Source organism: Onychostruthus taczanowskii, unplaced genomic scaffold, assembly GCF_017590055.1.
Source record: "Onychostruthus taczanowskii isolate IOZ18803 unplaced genomic scaffold, ASM1759005v1 scaffold57, whole genome shotgun sequence".
In the NCBI taxonomy this organism is placed as follows: Eukaryota; Metazoa; Chordata; class Aves; order Passeriformes; family Passeridae; genus Onychostruthus; species Onychostruthus taczanowskii.
The window spans coordinates 365610-386788 of record NW_024503346.1 but is presented as its reverse complement, the minus strand read 5'-3'; the positions used below and the strand labels follow the sequence as shown (position 1 = coordinate 386788).

The 21179-nt window shown below is 44.3% G+C and overlaps 1 protein-coding gene across 2 annotated transcripts; it reads right to left on the bottom strand.

The window, feature by feature from the left end:
* Positions 1-1356: 1356 nt before the first annotated feature.
* CSE1L (chromosome segregation 1 like) lies at positions 1357-20994 on the bottom strand. 2 transcript variants are annotated; one of them, XM_041417841.1, is made up of 25 exons: positions 20878-20994; positions 18848-18943; positions 18125-18267; positions 16964-17065; positions 16410-16555; positions 16002-16092; positions 15634-15741; positions 14653-14745; positions 13781-13948; positions 13558-13687; positions 12816-12881; positions 11097-11299; positions 10360-10444; positions 9574-9635; positions 8744-8880; positions 8479-8582; positions 7718-7815; positions 6709-6859; positions 6030-6238; positions 5435-5532; positions 5142-5227; positions 4077-4158; positions 3495-3641; positions 2432-2663; positions 1357-1883 (listed from the first exon to the last, which is right to left on the bottom strand). In XM_041417841.1, the coding sequence occupies exons 2-25, from the start codon at positions 18930-18932 to the stop codon at positions 1794-1796; spliced, it is 2916 nt and encodes a 971-aa protein (XP_041273775.1). In that variant the 5' UTR covers positions 18933-18943; positions 20878-20994; the 3' UTR covers positions 1357-1793. The 2 variants fall into 2 exon arrangements, with proteins under 2 accessions (XP_041273775.1, XP_041273776.1); XM_041417842.1 differs by lacking the exon at positions 20878-20994 and adding an exon at positions 20297-20410.
* Between the last annotated feature and the right edge of the window lie 185 nt (positions 20995-21179).

Here is a 21179-nt window from a genome sequence, read left to right as displayed (position 1 = left end):
GGCACCGCGCCGGGGACGGGGCGTCCGCTCAGCCAATCGGCAGCGAGCGAGCCCCCAGAGACACCGCCCCTCGCCGCGCCTCTGACCAATGAGCGCGCAGCCCTGCAGGGAGCGCCGCCTCCTCCGCGGCGACTACGAATCCCAGCGTGCTCCGCGGGAGCCGCAGAGCGGGAAACTACAGCTCCCGGCGTGCCCCGCGCGGGGCCGGGGCCGGCTGTGCAGCAGCGTCCGCCGTCGCTTCCGGTCCCGCCTGGTCCGTTCCCGCGGCCCGGCCCCGGCCGTTCCGCTCCGAGCGGGCCGTGCGCCGGGGCAGGCGTGGGGCGCGCGCCCAGCGGGAGGGAGCGCGGGCGGCCATTTCACCAAAATGTCGCGTTCCAAAACACGCGTGGGAAGGAAAAGCGAAAGGCGCACAAGGAACGCCGGGAGTCACAGCGCCGCCGGAGCCCGCGCACACACCCGGCCCAGCAGGCGCCGCCAGCCCCGGCTCACAGCTGCACACAGCTGGGCACACAGCTGCACACACACTCACACAGCTGCACACACACAGCTGCACACACAGAGCTGCACACACAGCTGCACACACACACACAGCTGCACACACACACAGCTGCACACAGCTGCACACACACACAGCTGCACACACACACACTCACACAGCTGCACTCACACACAGCTGCACACAGCTGCACACAGCTGCACACGGCTGGCCGGAGCACACCCAGGGCGCTCCGGGCCTCGAGCTGTGCGGGTGAATCCCGGCCGGGGCCCGGTGCCCGAGCACGCACACACGGGCACAGCGGCAGCTGCTCACCCCGCGAGCCGGCAGCGGCGGCAGCGGCAGGGGCAGCAGCGGCAGGGGCAGCAGCAGCAGCAGCACCAGAAGCAGCAGCGGCAGAAGCAGCGGCAGCGGCAGGGGCAGCACCAGAAGCAGCAGCGGCAGAAGCAGCGGCGGCAGGGGCAGGGGCAGCAGAAGCAGCAGCAGCCGAGGCGCTGCCCTCGGGGCTCCAGGCCCCAGAGCTCCTCAGTTCCGTCCTGAGGAGTCACGGAGAGCACCCGCCGGACACCTCCCGGGTCACGGCTTTGAGCAGGAAAACCGCCCTGGAGCCTGATCCCTGCTCCCGGGGCACAGCTGCCTGTTCCACAGCCCCTGTGCCTCCTGCTGAGCAGCCTGAGTGGAAACAGCTCTGCTCTTCTCCCCCAGTGTCAGATGTGCTCTGTACGACCCTACAATGCACCTACACCGTTATGGAAAGAAAAACCCTCAGTCCCACTATTCCACATGCTATCCTACGTGTAAAACATCTTTTTTTAAAACAACGATATTCTTCTGAAAGAGTAAGAGCACAGTGACAGGCATTTTAAACAAGTACTTCTTATTTATTCACAATTCAGATAAAGTTTAAGGAAAGACAAAAGAAATACAAAGGACAACATTAAAATGAAAAGGAATTTTAGTGACTGAAGTGAGTTTCTACAGCCAGGGCTCTCCACACGTTTCCAAGTATTATCCAAACACTGCAGATGCAGATTTCAAACCAAGCCCGTAACAAACCGCTATGACTATTCCCTTTGACATTAAACTGGGAATGGAAGTTAGCCACCTTTATCTGTGAGTACACAAACCATCAAATCCTTCAGTTTCAGCTCAAAGCCACACCTATCTTTTACAAGATGGAATCTGCAATACAATTTCAAGCAGCTTTTTCGTTTTGTCCGAGCTCTGCTATGGCCGAGTCAGTGTCGACGTCCTGCACAGCAAAGCAGCTTTTGAGCTTGCTGTGGAGTCTTGCAGCTCAGAGCAGACTCACGCTGGCAGCCTGGAGGTATCCCTGGAGATACTGCAAGGCTTCTGCGTTCAGGCTGGTGCTCAGCATGGACAGGACCTGCAGCACAGGGGAGCAGAGGTGTCAGTGGGTGAAACACGAGCCCCTGCTGCGCAGGGCCAGGCACGGAGCAGCAGTTACCCAGGGGAAAGCAGCAGGCAGTCTTACCCAAATTCTGGGGAAAACTTACCCAAATTCTGGGGAAAACAAACAGGCTATGGCCTACAAGAGTTAACTGTACACTCACCCTAATTTTGTATGAGCTGCCTGAATTCAACAAGAGCATGCAACCAACCAAACCCGAGACACATATTAGTTATAGACCATCAAGTGTGTAAATTTTCTTTTTTAAAATGGCATATTTAAACTTGTTGCAAAATTATGTGCTGTGAAAATAAAGCCTTTCTAAGGCTCCTAAGGAAAAACCTTACAAAAGCTGTATTTCAGTGAAGAATAAAACACAGCACGATCTTGCTGTCTAGTTATGACCTACTTCATTTTGCTGATTATCCACAGAGATTTTGTTATTAGCAAAGGGAGGCATTCTCAGGAAGGTGTCTCTTCTCTGCAGAATGCAGCATCACCATGCAAGTGCACAAGTCACCTACCCTGCCTGGGCACGCTGTGGACAGTTTGTGGAGAGACTGTGCCAGATGGATTCTAGGATTGTTCACCATCTGACCTACAGGATCGTGTTCTTTCTTCCCAGCAAAGGCTAGCTGGGAGAATGCAGTCTGGTAGCCTGGAGTATCCTCTATGTCAATGAAGTGCTCCTCGTCAGGGATCGTGTCATCCTCAGGCAGCTCAAAGAGGCCAATGAGGGCCTGCAGCAAAGGAATCCTGGCAGCAAAGGGGGAGGGCAGAGGTGCAGAGCTTAGAGTATGTTAGGTCAGGCTGTATTTTACAAGAACACTCAGGTTATTTGGAGCCCCTTACACTTTAGCCTTTGCAGGTACTGGCTTGGCTACTGAAATTGTAAATGCCCAAGGTATGCTGGAGCAGAACTGTGGGTCTGAATATTTTACAGGCATAACTCCTATCAACAGCATGAGCAGTGTGTGTGTTTACAGGTCAAACTGGCATGAAACATACCTAAAAAGAGAAGTCATTTTCCAAATCACAACTTTCCTCTGAGTACTTTAAAAACAAAGTTCTAGTCTGGGGATCTAGTCTGGGATCCAGTGATTGTCACCAAATTCAAACTACCAGGCATGCTGGACTGGTTGACAATCAAACTCCCCTGGTAGCTTTCCCCAAAATTCCACTCTCATGCTGAGATATTAGTTTCTCTGCCAGGTTATGAATATGTTTAGATCTCCTGACTAGAACAGCTGTAAGTCAAAATTGAACCTAGCTTTTCAGAAAGAATTCAAAGCAGTGTATTTCCCTAAATGGATTTCCTAAAATGTATTTCCCTATTTTCCCTAAAGGTCCAGCTAGCCAAACCCATGCTATCTCCATCAAGAACATCTCAAGCCAGTTCTGTCATCCTCTCTGAAAATACAGTTTCATTTGCTGAAAAACAGGAGCAGGATGAAAGCCCTAAAACAGCCTTGTGGGTCTGAGGAGATCACAGTGGAGTTTCCAACAAGAATGTGTTTTGGTCTGAGCTCCCATTTTCAGTAACTCCAACAGCCTCACCAGCACACCCTGAAGAAGTGTGGTACCTACCACAGTTTGGTGTACTCAGTGTCCATCATGGGAGGACATTCTGTTAATATTTTGGTAATGCCAACAGCACAGATTTTCTTTTCAACTTGTCCCGACACTTTCTGGATTTCAGGAATTATAATTTTCTCCAACACCATTCCAAACATCCTATGGTGGCATTGAGAGAAAAAGTATTAGAAAGTCTCATTTCCTTATGGTGACAAAAGAGAACCAGAAACAGTATGAGTCACTAGGGAACAGAAACAACCAGATAATTTGTTAAGATGCTGCCCTGTTGCAGTAGACATTTGCACATACAAACTTTTCACAAAGGATAATGACTAAAAACATCAGTCTTTCCTTTTTATAATCTTCTTAAATTAGAAACTTGGATTATCAGTGAGGAACTGTGGTCAGAAATTCAGAAAAAAAGAAGACTTTCTAGACAAATAAATGAACCACACTGAGAGAAACATTTGGCCAGTCAAATTAGTGATAAATGTAGTTTGACAGCCTAGCTAAACAGACAACTCTTTCTTACTTCAATAGATAAAAATAACACAGCCATATTAAATATAACCCAAACAAACAAAACATACTAACTTTGGCTGTATGCTGTCAAATATTTCTTGCAGAGCTAATGCCCCATATCTTACACAATACAAGTTAATGAAGACAAGGAAACCTGTAACAAAAAAAAAGTCAAAGTAAAATTTAAGGTGAAAACAAAAGAACAGCTTCAGAGTCAGCAGCAAACTGCATTCCAAGTTTTTCAAGGGGATAGAAATGGCAGTCTATGTGTGTTCAGTTTAAACGAAGTACTTGAACTTGCTGCCTTGAAATTTGCACAAAAACTGATCTTTTCACATACCACAACACAAAACGGGTACAACAAGACAAGTTATTCCTTTTTCCCCTTACAGCAGTTATAAAAAGGCATTAGAAAAGTCATTTGCAATTTTTTTCAGATCAGGAACCAAAGAAACTCTTCCAAAAACTGTACTTTTGGCAGAAAGCTCCACACAATGCAGACTCTGAGGTGAGGTATGAACCCCCACAGGTGCAGTATATTAAAAGCACCACTTCAACTTTATTTGTGGAAGACAAATATAAGCAACTTTATCATTCCTGGTCCTATCAGGTGGCATTAACCAGATTTTATAGGGCTAAGTAATGGACACTGCATAATTTGGTAGCAATAGCATCATTAAAATAATTTAATAACTACGACAATCTTCTCATGACAGCACGAATAACCAGAATATGTACTGCAATAACCTGTCACAGCTTTGCCAGTTTAACATCACACCTTACCAATAAGTTTAGTCATACTGAGACCCAAATGGCACAAGCATGGGATATTCCACAGCACTAACACACAGCTACAGTAACTACAGCACGTGTGGTCAGTGCTGCTGAGAGGGGAAGTTTGCTGCTCTGGCTTGGAGAGTCAATGGAGACATTTTCAATAATGACATCACACACTAGGAAGGGAAGAGAAATATGCAAGTCTTGCTCATTATTTGAATTCCATTCCCTCAATTTCATGAAGTGTCACCTGCTATGGTGACTGCCCCCTGCACCCCTCTTGGTGACACCTGCAGCAACCCTGGGAGTCACCGCCGCTGCGCCTCTGCACTGCTGCTGCCACCACAGCAAGGAACTTACTTTTGATAAATTTTGTTGTTTTGGAATTTTGAAGTCTTTGGAACAGCAGAATGAAGATCTGTTTCCTGTACTGGTCAACTGATTCACTGGAAATTTAAAAGGAAAGTTAATTCAATTCACACTAGGATTTTACTGATGTCACTTCACAGAAAACATATATAGAATTGTTCAAATCTATCTGACTGAAAAATGTGATGTTTTCAGTTGTTACAAATCAGCATTTGGCATGCTCATACACTTCATCATTAAAGTTACAGAGGACAGCTTTAAATGTAATTTCAGCTCATACTCACGGAGGCATATGCTCAATGATACTGTTCAGAAGATAGAACCCTTGGTGATCATTAGCTTTAGAGGCAATCAACTTCTGGAACACACCTAACAATCCAGGCTGCAAGAAAAGCAGATATAAAATCCTAGACAACAATTCCTCATATGTGACCCTCCCAGAAAATTGACCATTACCATCTAAGGCATACACCAAGGCAAAAGCCTTGCTAACATAAGCCAGGATTCAGTTTTTATGGTTCAGGCCAAGGAAGACACATTTTGACTTCTCACTCACTCTTCTCAAGACTGTTCTGAACAGAATCTGAGTTCTCACTATGCACATGTTTAACATGAGGCAAACAAGACAGGAAAACTGTGGAAACTTACCTGCTTGCAAGAGCTAAGAGCAGTAATTTTTCATCTCAGTTGATAAAAGCACAATAGCCTAGAATCCACCCTATCCACGTAACAGAAAAGCACCCAAAAAGCTACATTCAGAGTACAGTCTGTCTCTGTCTGTAAGCACCAAACACAAGTCCTGTGTTTGCTGGAGCTGCTCACAACGTGCAGCCCCACACCACCACGCCTGCAGGCTGACCCCGAGACCCCCAGACTCACGATCTTGTCGGCGGCAGCGCTGGCGATGGTGCTGGCGCCCCGCTCCAGGTAAGCCTGCAGCAGCCTGACCAGGGGGGGAATGTTTCCTGTCCTTTCCCAGAGAACTGGCTGGAGCAGATGGGGAAACAATGCCATGTAAGATGATGGGATTTCATTTTTATGCATTTCTAGAAGTAGTGACATCACTTGAAACACATAGGGAATGAACTCTGCAAGAGAAACGAAGGCATTTACAAAGTCAGACAACATGGTCACTGTCAGTTCCCAGAAACTACATCTCTGTGGATTGAACCCATAATTTTGATATTATCACAAAGATTTCAATAAATAAAACTCTGAAGAAACGTATGTAATTATTCCAAAAATTGGCAAGCATTGCATCTATACACTTTCTATTTCCTCTACCCGTTAATGTTTCAGAACATAAAAAAACAAACTACTAGAAAAGAGGCAATAGAATTAAGAATAATATGAAGAGGCTTTGGAGTAGTGATTGCTAGATATTTTAAGATGCAATTTAAAATAAGTTGAATGGTGTTGATGGAACAATCTAAACACTTTCAGACTGTGAAAATGTTTCCCCCCTTGAATTTCCTGTGCTACAAAAAGCCTGCCATAAGGTAAATGCTAGAAGCCAGCCCCAGTGGAGAGAGCACAGGCACTCACTGACTGTCCTCACCTTGCACATCATTCTGCAGGATCTCTGTGAACACCAGGAACAAAGCCTCCTCAAAGCTCCCCACTGCCTCTGGGTTTGCCTTGCACGTTATCCTGATCGACAAGCAGATCGACTCAAACATATAATGGTTAAAGTGAGGTTTGCTGGGATTCTGAAAACAAGTTAGAAATACATAAATCAACCCAAACTTGCACACCACTCACTTATTTTGCTAAATATATTTTTTATTTCAACTGAAGACTAATTAAAGTGGCATTTCAGACTAGGGATACTTGTAACTTATGTATTAATATACATAAGTTGCTTATGAAATTAATTCCTGGATAAAAGCAAACATAAAGACCTCTAAGGCATAAAGGAGAGGGTTTTATTTGTAGCAAGTGGTTTTTAGAAGCTCTATATAAACTACCAAACAGAAGAAAAACCAGAAAAAGATTATTTTCCCATCTTTCAAGTGTCCAGTCGATTCTCTATTGAATACTCCTTATAAGCTGCAGCTGAGTTTAAACTACAGAGAAGTTTTCTGGACAATCAATGAAGGTATTCTAAGGCATTCCCTATTTGTAAATGGTTAAGAATTTGGTATGTCTAAATAAAAAACTAAGAGAATTTTACCCACCTAACGCAGAAGGGTAATTTATTTAATTCAATGCAAATTATTATTGGCTTCAGAAGTTTCATGGGCAAAGAATACAGGAGTTGTGATAAAACCAATTATTGTACTGGTGGCCTCTGCACAAGCAAGCATTTACACTACAACAATTACAGAAAGAGCTGTGTGCTGCTCTTCATATGCTGCTTCCAAGTTTCAGATGAGAGCAGGAAGAATGATCTGAGAATATGTTCTAAAAGGAAGGCAGTTCCTCACTGGAATGCTGATTCAAATTAGTTGCATCAGAAAATACTGAACTATTTAGAGTATTCTAACAGAACAGCACTAACAAGAGATAAGTCCTCAGCAAGAGTGCTCTGAAAGGTAAAAGGTGACCCTTTTTCTCTGTTTCTTTACCTTGCTGACAGCCAGCAGTTTCTGTGTGAGCTGTGTGATGACAGAAGGGATGTATGGAATTATGGACTCCTGCAGCAGAGAAAAACTCCTCATGATGGCTGCAAATAAATAGAAAATTTTAGCTTCTGAAGACAAAATACACTTTTGCCACTCAACAGCTGCCTAAATCCTTTACCTTTTACTGTTAAAATCAGATCCCAAGGAATTAGGTATAGAGTAAGGAGTACCTGCTGCAAGAACATTCAATCTATAATCACAACAAAGCATAAAGCAAAGCCTCCTTATTCTCATTCTGGAGATGAACACAGGAGATCGAGTAACCTTACAAAGGCCACCACATGTCCTGGGCAAGTCTCAGATCTCAGCCTCCCCTTGGCCATGACCAGATCTATCCTTTCACTACCAGGACCACATGTCCTCCCCATGACCAGATCTATCCTTTCACTACCAGGACCACATGTCCTCCCCATGACCAGATCTTCTCATGCTCAGACCCTCCCCTGACACTGTCCAGGGAGCTGTCCTCACTGCAAGGCTACCATTTGAGAAATAACTTAGTACCATTATGCTTAGTGTTTCTCTTTGGTACCATAAGTTTAGCTGAAGATGACTTGACATAGCCTGATAAGTAACTGCAGACTCTTCAACACATTTGCATAAAATAAGTTTTGCAAATAAAAATGTCAGGAACCTGTAACTGTAAGCCTTTACCTCAAGTTAACCAAGTTATTCTTACATTGCAGGACTCATTAGGCATTTACCTTTCATAATGTATTCATTCTCAGAGGAGCCAGGAAGAGTCAGAGCTTTGAAAAGGTTTGTTAGCAGCACTTCTACAAACGGTGCCATTTCTGCAGCTGTAATGCTGTGAAGTGAAACACAGCTCTTTAATGATCAAAGAGAGTCAGAAACTTCAAGCCTTATACAACACCATAATATATGACACAAAGGATCCCCTACAGGTATTTCTCATCCTTAACACACAAAATCTATTAGCAATGAATTTATTTCTGCTTGAAAACTTACAGGGTAGCATTATTTGTCCCTCTCATGGTAAACAGTCTCTCAAGAGCATGGGCTGCATAGGTATGGACCACAATGCTTTCTGCTTGGAGATGATTGATTAAGAGAGGAATAGACACCAGTAGTTGTTCTTTTGGTACCTACAAAAGTATAGCAACAAATCCTAAGTATGTTAAAAAATACAGATGGTTCAACTCTGGAGCACAGCCCAGCTCATCAGTGACACACTTGGCAGAGGGAGGTGTCTTGGGAGGCTCCTCCACATCTGAACAACCAGCAGGTCCCTACTTCTGCCACAGCTGGCAGTAAGTGCAGATAACTCTAATGTGTGTTTCCCTTTCCATTTTACTTTGTCTTAATAGGTAATTAAAAATATCAAGGTTTAAAAAAAAGTATCACAGATATTTCGTAAGAAATTAATAAAGGTAATCGAAATACAGAATAACATGCAACATATTTTCTCACCCTATCTCATGAATCAGAAAAGATAAAGGACAAAACTGCTGTACTCTGTAACAACTACTGCAATGATGCAAGCAACCAAGGGTATTTGGACTAACATTGACTTGGAAATGTCTGAATGTGTCACAGAATTAAGCAGCTAAGATATTCAGTGTTCCCACAGCATATGGACAGCATATAGACTACATGTTAATTGGATATTTATAACAATATCATTTACTTTCTAAACTAAAAATTCAGTATGAAGTGTTGTATGTGGCTGACAAACACCTGCTGAGTTAGCATATGGCCAAGTGTGATAAATTAGGCTTGGCAAGTATAAAGTAACAACCTACAATATGTTTTTCCATAAGAGTGAAAGAAAAACTTACTTGGTTTCTAAAAATCATGATATATTTGATACCATCTGCTTTTAGCACAGGGAATTCATTCACTGAAATAGAAAAATATGCAAACTTCGTTGATACTCCTCATACAAATGTGATTACTGAACATGTACTATATATACAAGTGACACTTGACACTAAGTAATCATTTTCCCTGTAGAAAATAATACAGACAATGTTTTTCTACATTTCTTAGTTCCTGCACTTTCATATGGGCACTGTTAGAATATCAGTTTTAGGGACAAATCACATCCCTGCACCATTAAAAGTACAGTCCAGCTCAGATGAAATTTCACCTTCTGGTTTCAATTTCAGCAGCCTTCAATTACACATTTTGAGACAAGCCACTGTGCTTCAGCTGCAGTGAGATAATTGTTAAAGTATAAAATAAACCACATGCTTTAAACCTAGACTCATCAATAGGGTCTCAGTATTTTAACTTCTCAGGATTTTGTAGAGCACAGAGGTTTACCATAAGGTCTCAAATACAGAAATCAAATTACTTTGATTCAACAAGTTTAATATATGTATCAGGACATGTATACACATGCCCTGATCTTTCAGAGAGCAGGTGGTAAGGGGGCAATCCACCTTGCTGTAGGAGTTCCTTCACTGCTGGCCAAACAAAAAAGAATGACTCTGTGCCAGCTGTTAAGAGCCCATCTCAGAGATTCTGCTGATAAAGGAGTGCCTGAGACTTCACAAACAATGGCTGCTGCCAAGGTTGTGATACATTACAAAAATACCCTATCAAAATTAACATTCACATACCAGTAGCAGACTTTAAGTCAGGTTGAATGTGATTCACAAAGAATTCTGTCAGATTAACGAGTTCATTGGCCTGTGTTATGCCATGCTGGAAGAAGCAAAAAACAATTCTTATTTTTATATGCTGACATAAAAGCTGCTAGTTTTCTTACTAATTTTTAAAAATTACTATTCGTTTTCTCTTACAAAAAAATGTAACCTCTTTTTAAACCAGGATTTTTAGACTGAGATTTTTCAATGAAGTGTTATAAATTAGTCTATATTTACCATTAAATAGCATAGAAACAAACTTTGCAGTTTCCCAAATGCTACCAGACTGGCTCCCATTACACATCACTAACCAGTGTACACCTGGCTTCAGGAAAAGACTGAGAACCTTCAGCAAAACTGCATAAAATGATGTACATATTTTACTATGTTTGCCTCAGATCTGTCTTGCAAAGACACTGAGATTTGAACTGTAGCAGCATGTCAAATCTCTAGCAGTACTTCTAAACTTGTTCCATAGGACATTTGATCCAATACTCCTTTTCCAAATACAGGTTAGCCCAGCTGTGCTTTTTCAGGGTCTCCAGCCTACCAGCAAGTAGGATCTTATCAAGGGCAGCTTTTCATCTCATCACCATGAGCTAGTACACACAGTTACTCCCTTCCTGAAGCAGCTTAAACCAACAGCAGGCCTCATCTGCACTGTAACACCTGAATGCAGACAGATTACCATGAATAAAACAAACAAGTACCTTCTGTGTCTGAGCTTTGGATGCCAAAGATGTTACAAGGTAAATAGCTGCATCTTTGTGCTTCCAGTTAGCAGATGGATTCTTTGCATATTCTTGCAGCATGGAATTAACATATCCAGAAAAAATCCCCGTCACAGGTCCTTCAAAGAATTTGCACAAGCCTCTGACCAGATCACAAGCTGCTCTGCGCCTGGTGTCAATATCTGCATGAGAACCAAAGATTCTTAGGATACGAGAAAGCAGACAGCTTTTCATATTAATAAACAAAATAATCAGAACAGTAACAGCTTCTCAAGTTACAGCCACACCCCATGTTAATTACTGCAACCCTCCACACTGCTGTGTGAGAACACCTGTAAGCCTTTTATTTAGTGTACAACTGTATGCCAAGGAGAAGGGACCTGCCCGAGCAGTGGCAGCAGGCAGGCAGGGGGGCTGGCACTGGCTGGACACTGTGCACCCCAAGGTACTGCCCCTGGCTGGGAGGGAGCTCATTTCCACCCCAGAGGCCCATCTGGTGCCGTGTTTGGTACCAATGGCTAAAGCTGCCAGGAACACCCAGGGTCTGGCTGCTGCTGAAGAGCACTGCCACAGCGGCAGGCCTTCCTCTTCCTCCTTTGCCTTCCTAGCAAGTAGCCTGGGGCATGCAAGGTGCTGGGAGGGGACAACCTGGGCAGCTACTCCAAACTGACCAGCAGCATATTCCATGCTGGATGACATGCTCAACAACAAAAACTGAGGCGGGGGTCTGGAGGAAGTAGCCATTGCTCAGGGACAGGCTGGGCAAAAGTCTCCCTGCGGGCAATGGTGAGTCACTAACTTCTCTCCACTTTCCTTACTCTTTCTTTCACTTAAACTGTCTTTTCCATGAATCTTCTCACTTTCACCCCTCCCACTCTTGCCCCCATCAGACTGCAGCAGGCTGGAGCACAAGCCAGCTGCTGGCTCACCACACCTGACAGTACATTTTTGTGAAAAATGTCACACATACCCAAAATGCAGCCAATCCTGGATAAGAATGATGTTTTCTCAAAAAAAGTTCAAAAATGTTTCCTCCAATTTTCTCCTCCACTGCAAGCATACAGTAATTTCTTCTATCTGTTAGGAAATGCCCTCACTTCCCAAGTGTCTGTCAGTGAGCTGCTGGTGGGGCAGCCCTGTCACAGAGCCTGCTTTGGCTCCCTGGGGCTCGGGCCTGGCTGCAGAGCACAGCTTCCCCCAGCACTCCAGCAGCTGGGCTGGCACAGCCGTGTCCCAGGGCAGGCACTGCTCTGAACACATGCCACAGCCCAGCCTGGCTGCTGGCCAGCTGGCCTGAGCACAGTTTGTGTGCAAACCCAGGCAGAATTTCAACCTCAGCATCAAGAGTCTCTCCCTGTTACTTAAAACTCCACACACAGGAACTAAATACACAACTGGCTACTACTCAGCATTGACTTACAGGCTGTATTTGCTGAAATGAGAATGCAGGCAGTGCAGAAGACATACCAATCCAATTAAGGAAATGCCTTATAAAAACATTGTTCAAACCAGAAAGACACTGTGACAAGCATGTCGTGACAGTAGGCTTGATCACAGACTGGGTAACATCCAGCTGGGGGTGGTGTGTGGAAACCTTCTCAATTTCAAAATAAAGTTATAAAAGCTTCAGTAAATTGCTTCAGCTCTTTAGAGCTGTATTTAAAGACCGAGTATTCTTAGTATAAATCTGTGGATTACCAGATCCTTCCAAATCCCTTCTTATATACTCTTCAGAATTATCTTCAAATGCTTCTTCATCAGCCGCTGAAAATACAAAATATATGGAAGTTGAAGTAGTGAAGTCTCTGGTTTTTATAGTAAAAGGGTGTATCATTATCAACTTGCTATTTTTTCAAACACCTTTCTATAACATTAATTAACAAGAAATATCCAACCCGACTAGTCTGTTTAGCTTCTGTCCCACAAATTAGTCTTTCATACCCATGGGCTGATGTATTGATTCCAAGAAAAACCTCAACAAATATTCAACACCAGGCGTATTTGAAGAGGATTTCAGAGTCATAGACTTAAGAGAGAGAAGCTTCTTAACACTGCAATATATTTTCACTGCATTTTAAATATAGGATCAGTACGAGCACCAAAACCTGGAGAACTAAACACTTCCTAAATTTGGTAGGCCTGATATTCCTGCCTATTTAGGCTCCTCGAATTACTCAGATAATCACTTTAATTGTAGAAATTTATTGGTGGCACATGACCTAGACTTCCTCCACTGTGATTTCAACATGAAAAGTTAGTTTTATTCATACAACTCTACAAAGCCCACAGGACAGCAATCTGCTGCAGAAACTTGGGTTTGAATCTAGCACTAAGGTACACAAGAGAAAATCCTCAATTCTTAGTCCTGCAAAGCAACATGTTATGATAATTACTTAAGATTTTTGTTGTGTTTTTCAAAATTTAAGTCTCAAAAAGTTACCTCTAAATTCCATGTTGGGAACAATAACTTTTTCACAGATGCTTGTCAATGTATTCTGGTCCTCAAACAGATGCTTGTAATGTGGTCTCTCACAAACTGAGGCCAGAAACTGGATTGCATTACTGACCAGCTACAGCACACAGACAGAAGATAAAGCTTTAGCATGACTGATCCATTTGTGATTTATTATTAAACTTGACAAGATCAGATTTTAGCAACTCACCAAGTCATACTTCACTTCCTGGCCAGTTGTGACTAACAGATTCCAAATTGCTGTTACAAAACGTGGCAGGTAGGGCTGGAATTCTTCATCATATTTTTGAGCATATAAAGCAGCATTATCACAAATTTGTGATTTCAAGAGCTCCAGCAACCCAGCTTCCTCTTCATCCTCACATAAAACAAAACTAAGAACTTAAACATCCAGACTTCAACACTACTTTAACATTAGAAGTATCAATGTATTTACGTTAAGTATTTATATCACCATTTTACCATGTCCTAAACAGGTGAAAGAAATCCCTCTCATTGTGCCTAGAACTATTGTATTTTGCTGATCTGTACCCAAACTGCTTTTCAAGTTAGAAATCATACCTACATTTCATATCAAGTACTACGTACTTGAAAACAGACACAGTAATTCACACAAAATTAATTTACAAATGTAATACAAAAAAGACAACACAAGGCATTGAAAAATACACTTAGAAGCCACTACATCATGATTCCTGAATTGGAGTAGTTGTAGAAGTTCCTCCCCTTCCCCAGATCACAGATGTTCGTGGAACCACAATGTGAACTGGGAAATTGAACTGGAATTAAAAAAAACAACTCAACCAAACACCACCCCAGTTCTGTCTGCCCCTCTTCCCTCCACCTTCCAGCTTTACTGCCTGTCCCAGCTCAGCTGCACGAGTGCTTGTGCTGGGAGCAGCCACAGACACAAGACAAAAGAGCAGCAAAGCTTCCTTTAGCTGAAGGGTAACTAGAGCACAACATACACTTAATATGCCACTGCATTGCTCAGAATTAGACCTAAGCTGTCAGTCCACCCTCTCCCCTAGATGCAAACCAGGTGGTTTATGCAGTACTTACATCAGTCTGCAAGAGTTTATTATCTAAAGTTAAAAGGCTATGAAAGTTTGTCATCCATGTTTCCATGTTATCTTCAAAAAACTCAGGAAGATCCTGTGAAAGAAAAGCATACATCTACATTTTAATTTCTGACTGCACTGCTTAGATAACATACCTACACTGGAAGTAGTGCATTCACCTTATAATCTACTGAGGGACAGCAACCTGTGGAAAACAATCTTCAAACTGAAACAGTGCCCCTTCCTCCTCCCAAACAAAAACTGCTCTGGCAGAGCCCTGGAGTACAACTAGTTCCAAACAAACTAGCTGCTTAGACTCTAAACAGCTCACATTTTTATAAAGAATGAGACTTATCACCTCTCATTCTCAGAGCAAGAGAGCACAAGCCTTTTTTAACTCCTTGTTCCTCTGCCCCCCATGGAAGAGCAGCCAAGGAATCCAGGCACAATCACACTTCACAGACTTGCGTTCATGTTGAGACACTAAATAAATGTCACCTCAGCAAGGGAGCTTTTTACCATTTCCCACAGAGCACACTGACTAATGTCCAAAATGTAGATCTGACCAAACCCAGACAACCCACCGTGCTCCCAGAACTGCTGCTCCTGCAGTGCCACAGAGCTGCACGTGATGGACTCTCACCTACGAGACCCAGCTCCTGTCAGTACAGGCACCTTTACAAAGGGGCACAGTGAACACAAACTCAGGCACTGGACTCCTGCCTTTCCCAGCTCCTACTCAGAGGCCCCATACAACACCTCCTTGAAGCAGTGCCAGCTCAGACTCTCTTCAACTTGTGTTTACGAAGGGCCAAGCCAATGTCTTGAATAAGCCTTCCTTACTGTGCTTTTACTTCAGCAGACACGCTGGTGATTTTTCTTTTTGCCATAAAGCATGGCCTTAAAGGCTGCCTCTAATGATTTCTATAGTACCAGCTTCTTCAGAACAAAGCAAAACTATCCCAAGAACAAGGAGATTCACCTGAAAATTTAAACTGTAGAACAGCTTCGCAATTAGAATGAGAGAAGAAAAGAGAACCTTCAGGGCACTGGCATCGTTTGCATGCGTGCTGCAAAGTTCAATAGTTGCCTAGAAAAAGATGCAAGACTGTCAAGTACAAAACCCACACCAACAAAAACTACTGAAAAGTGTCACAAACGTTTTTTTTAACCAGAAAATAGGGTTATTTTTCATCCTCTTATCAGTCTTGTTAGGTCTCACTCCATGCCTTGAATTTGAACCCCTTTAAGGGTTTTGAACAACAGTTCTTGAGTTTTAATTTTACAGGTATCCATAGCAAGCAATTTAGAACATGAAACTTCTTTTAGAAATGACTCAGCAAGAAATACCTTAAAGAGATTTGTCAAGGGTAAAGCAAAGGCATCAAGAACAAGTTTGATCTCTGTCCATAATTCATTTGACTTAAATTCATGGCGGTACCTGACAAGTAAGAGAGAAACACATGAAAGGTAGAATAGTCTTCTAGTTATTACTAAATAGTGTTCATTTATTACTAAATTAATTCACACAGAATTTTGTCTTGTGCTGAACATTGGAACAATACTGTTAAATAAACAAGAACTAAACAACATGATTCAAAACCACGCAAGGTGTACAATTTGATAACTACTTAAAAGGCGTACGTAGCAGTCACAGCTATAGGCTTTTGTAGATGCCCAAAATGAAGTGTAACAGTAAAACGTGCCAGCTGAACAGAACTTTTGCCATCCATACACAAAACCCCCTCTTTGCAGCACCTTTTAAACAAGGAGTGGGCAGTGCGCAGAACCCCGTTGATGACGTGGAAGTCTCCGCTCTGAAAGCGATTCACCATTTCTGTCAGCAGGTCTGGCCACTTCTGAGGGAAGTCTTCCCGCCCAATAATACTGATGGCATCACTTAACTGCAAAGGAAACAGAGCCACCACTGACAGAACAGCATACAGCAGTTGTGCCAGATGCTGCCAGCATCCCAGAAAATCCTGGTTATCCTTGTCCAATTCAAAAATCACTGCATCAAATATCTACTACTTTCCACACAAATACAAAAATCTCACCTTAAGCTTGCACAGTCTCACTGTCCAGAATTGCTGTTTAACTGCCTAATATTAGAAGTTAGCTATAAGATTACACAGTAATCATCTCAAAAAAATGTTCAAGTACGTAGAAATACCTGTAACAATATCCCCAAAGTTATTTGATCAGGTTGATCTCACTGATAAGGGAACTGAGCTCTGACAATAACCATAGACACAAGACATGCTTAGAATATTCCCAAAGTTTCATGGACACAACCAGGAATGACATATTACCTGCTTCTGAATTTGTTCTGGGCTGCTAAGCATCAAGGGCACTATGTTGGCTTTAATGGCTATTCTGTCCGATTCACATATTTTGTTTGGTTCATCCTCAACCTAAAATAAAAACAATAACTAAGTTATAGGCGTATCAGTATTCTCCAGGCAATGAGAGATGATCAGCACTTCAGAGACCAACTGTTAATACTGATTTATGTAACTATTAAAATGCTGGAGAACCTAAGAAGCACACCTGTTAGAGACACTGCCTTCAATGAATCTGGAACAGCAGTATCTGAAAAAAGCTGAAAGAAATCATGTCCTTCTGTAAAACTTTGAAGAATTTTTTTTCTCTTCCCTAAGGGTAACTTTTCAGGTCAGCAATTGAGCAGCAGTGAGGGTGGGTGCACATGGCAATGAAGTCCCCACATGTAACCAAGTGTCCTCTTCCACCACACCAAACAGCACCTCTGCCAAGCCCACAAACTGATTTTGTGTGAGCTGTCTCGAGCCATCCTTTCCAGAGACCATACAGGAAGGTGCAGGTTACACAATCAAACCCCAACATTGACTTTAAGTTATCTAACCAGTTCAAAACACCAATGAGCTCCAAGTCCAGCCAGTCAGCAGTGCCAAGTAGTAAAAAAGTGCAAAGCTGCTACTAAAGAAATGAAATAATGAGGTGGCTTGTCCCAACCAGTGACTGCAGTGACAGTACATTATCTGTGATGTGCTACTAAAGAAATGAAATAATGAGGTGGCTTGTCCCAACCAGTGACAGTACATTATCTGTGATGACAGCACTGCAGTTCAGAGACCTAGAAATCATCCAGCAATTAAAAGAGAAAAGCACCTCCAGGGAGACACTCAATCTTGAGATACCTTAAACCTAGTAGCACTACTCTTCTCACACCCCTTTTACCATCTTTCCACACACTTAAATCAAAAGTTAGCAATTTTAAAAGTTCAAGGTATGCTTATCTATACCAGCAGTCACTAATGGGGTTCCCCCGGGCTCAGTACTGATTAATATCTTTACTGATGACCTGGATGGGAGGATCAAGGGCTCCCTCAGCAGGCTCACAGATGACTCTGAGTTGGGTGAGATGTGGATCTGCTTATTGCACCTTAAAAGGACGATGAGTTCTTAGCACACTTCCTCACTAGAATACCTACAATTCTCCAGTTCCTTTTAATGTAATTCTTGAACGTTACAGACGCACAAACTTTGATGACATTTTCCTGTGATTTCTCCAGCAGTGTCAAGAGTAACAGTGGATAGTTCTGGCTTCCTTCCACAGATTCAAGGAACTTTTCCGCTGTAAGGGAATACACTGCTGTTAGCAAGAGCTCAACTGCTTTCTCTGATGGGACTCCTACGATTTCTCAAGTGTCTGTTACAATACCCAACACAAACACTTCCCAGAGCTTCACAGGAACACGTCTGACAAGAGCTATCCCAGCTCCTTTGCTCCCCAGCTCCTCACCACTCCTGCTGCCAACAACAGCTCTGGATCCCCAGCAGGATGGGGAAATGCTGCCTCCTCACCTTGGAAAAGCCAGAACCCCAGAGAAGTAAATCCTCACTTGTTGGGAACAGCAGCACTGTTTTAAACAGCAACAGTGCAAAAAAACCAAAAAACAAAACCAAACAAACAAAAAAAAACCACAACAACAAAAAGAGCAAGAATACAGAAAAATAAAATCACAAAAAGCAGATAAAATTATTTCTATTTATATCCACCCTTCATTAGTTTTTTGGGGGTTTTGCTTTAAAAGGATACTGAGAACTTCTGTAAAGAGGTTATTGCATAAATATCCACTGATGTTTGCTACACAGAGACAGGAGAGACAAAAAGAAACAGAACTTTTCTGTTCTCAATCATGAGAATCACTTACCTGGACGCCTTATAGCAGGATCTGGATCTAGTGTTTTCTTTAGATATTCAGTTAAAGTTTGTAAGTTGGCATCACTGAGCTCCATTTTGGCAGAACCTGAAACCCACAAGTAGTTTTGTTACAACCAGAGACCAGACAATCTGTCCTAAAGCTACCCATCCAAAAGCAGACCCCACAGAAGCACTCTCTGGACAGCACCTCACAAGCACAGCCCCAGGCACAGCACACATCCCACTCCTCAAGCCACAGGTCACTGCCAGCGTGGCAGCCAGACCCCAGACTCCAGAAAAGGCTCACACATCCTGCACACATGAACCAGGTACAGACAAAAGGTGATCTCTTGCCCTTTCAGCACAACAGGAACTTGGTTCTGCTTTTGTTCTGCCAGCCCCACAAACTGCCCCTGACTGAAATAGCTCAACAGTCCTGCCCTACATAAGTGTAAACAAAACAATTCAAAGTGTATTGAAGAGTCAGGGCTTTTTCAAAAAATCAGACCCTCCTTATTAAAGAAACATCTCAAAAGAAAATACTCTTTTTATAAAGAGACAAAAGATTGTGCAAAGCCACTTAGTTTATCCTCCCTGTAAAACCAGTTCAGACGATGGTGGGATCTAATTTAAATGCAATACTTTTTACAGAGTAACTCTGCAATAAGTCCATATTGCTCCTCTCTAGTGATCCTCCCACACATATTCTTATCTGGACCACAGTTATAGATTCACTTCACAGTCTGCATTGGAATAATAAAAATTACAGCAATACTATGACAGTAAGATGTGCTTTAATGGAGATGCTCCTCTGGACATCACCATCAATCCTGCCCATCCTTCCCAGCAGCAGCAGCACAGTTCACTCCCCATAAAGGTGATGAGGAAGCAAATGTTTCCATTTTTCCTCTGGAGTTTGTGTTTAGTGCAAGTGACTGAAATTGACCCGTCCTGCTTTGGAGTTGTTTCATGCTGATCACCAGTGCAATAAACAGCTCTGTGTAAGCATGCTTGCAAAGGCACTGAGTTCTAATGACACAATTTTTATGTCAGTTATGGCATCTATATCATTTTAAAAGACAGCTGCAGTATCCTCTTAAAATAAATGAATGTTAATAAGCAAATCAGATCCTAACAGATTTTGCAAGAAGTAAAAATCTATCTGAGCAGTCCTCTCCCATGTTTCCCTGTGCTTTTGGCTTTACTTGTCCATAGTCTTGTTCACCAATTCACATCCACCAACATACTTTGACCTGTTACTACATATGCTTATTTCCTTCTCTTCCTCTAGCTCCTCATGTTTGTTTTCCAGTATGAAAAACACTGGTGGTACTTTAGCCGGAGTGATATGATGCTTTGTGTTGGGTTGTAGCATGTGTCTGCAGAAAAGGCCCCAAAAAACCCATAAAGCGTGCTTAATACATCACCGACTTTAGTGAAATTAACGCAGAGCACTTACAGAGAGGAAACCCGAACGCGGCAGAGCGCGGCCGTGCCCCTGGGGCTGGCACCGGGAAGAGCTTCCCACAGCTGCGTCCCCTCACGCAGCGCCGAGCGAGCGCCTCCCAGCGCCGGGAACCCTCAGGAGGCAGAGCGGCTGGGGAAAACCATCCCGGCCGCGCTCAGGATCGCCGGGGGCATTTCCCGCTTCCCCAAAGCGCGGGCCTGGGCAGCAGCGCCGGGGGGCGCCGGGCCGGGCCGGGCCGGGCCGTGAGGGGGCGGCAGGGCCGGCGCCGGGCGAGATCCCGAGCGGCCCCAGAGCCCTCACACTAACTTGGCCCCCTTCCCCAGCGGCAGTTCGGACTGGCAGCTGCCGCAGCCAATCGGAGGCGCGGGCCGTGCAGGCCCAGCGGCCTCGGACCAATCGCGGGCCGCGGGAGGCGGGCGGAAGGGCCCAGCATGGTGCGCTGCGCCCGTGGCCGCGCCGCGGGCCCAGCGCCGGGCGCAGCGCGGGGTTGGCGCGCGGGCGGCCGCGGCGCCGCCGATGCACGGGGCCGCCCCAGCCCCATCGCCGTGCGGGGCGGCGCGTCCCGGCCTTACCTGGCGGCTCCTCCCCGGCAGCGGCGGCGGCGGCTCCGAGCGCTCCGGCTGCGCTTCACATTCAAACCGCCGGGCGAGGGCGCGGCGGCGGCTCCGTGACCGCATCGCGCGGGGCGGTGACATCGCTCTGCCGTCCGGCCAATCAGCGCCCGCGTCGGCCCCGGGCGCGCTGCCGGCAGCCAATCCGCGCGGCGCTCAATGGGCGGCGGCCAATGGCCGGGCCCTTCCCACAGGGCCCCGCGGCACCTCTCGTAGCGCCGCGGCCGAGCCCCGCCCCGAGCCCCGGGACGGGGCCGGACCCG

Bases quoted from the DNA above. Each gene is read 5' to 3' on its own strand.
- CSE1L (XM_041417841.1), bottom strand. From the start codon at position 18,932: ATGGAGCTCAGTGATGCCAACTTACAAACTTTAACTGAATATCTAAAG. The intron at 12,882-13,557 runs GTAACTTTTTGA...TTGTATTTTCAG, and splicing joins TCCCAACATGGAATTTAGAG to CGGCTGATGAAGAAGCATTT. The intron at 3,642-4,076 runs GTTAGTATGTTT...ATGCCACCATAG, and splicing joins TTTGACAGCATACAGCCAAA to GATGTTTGGAATGGTGTTGG.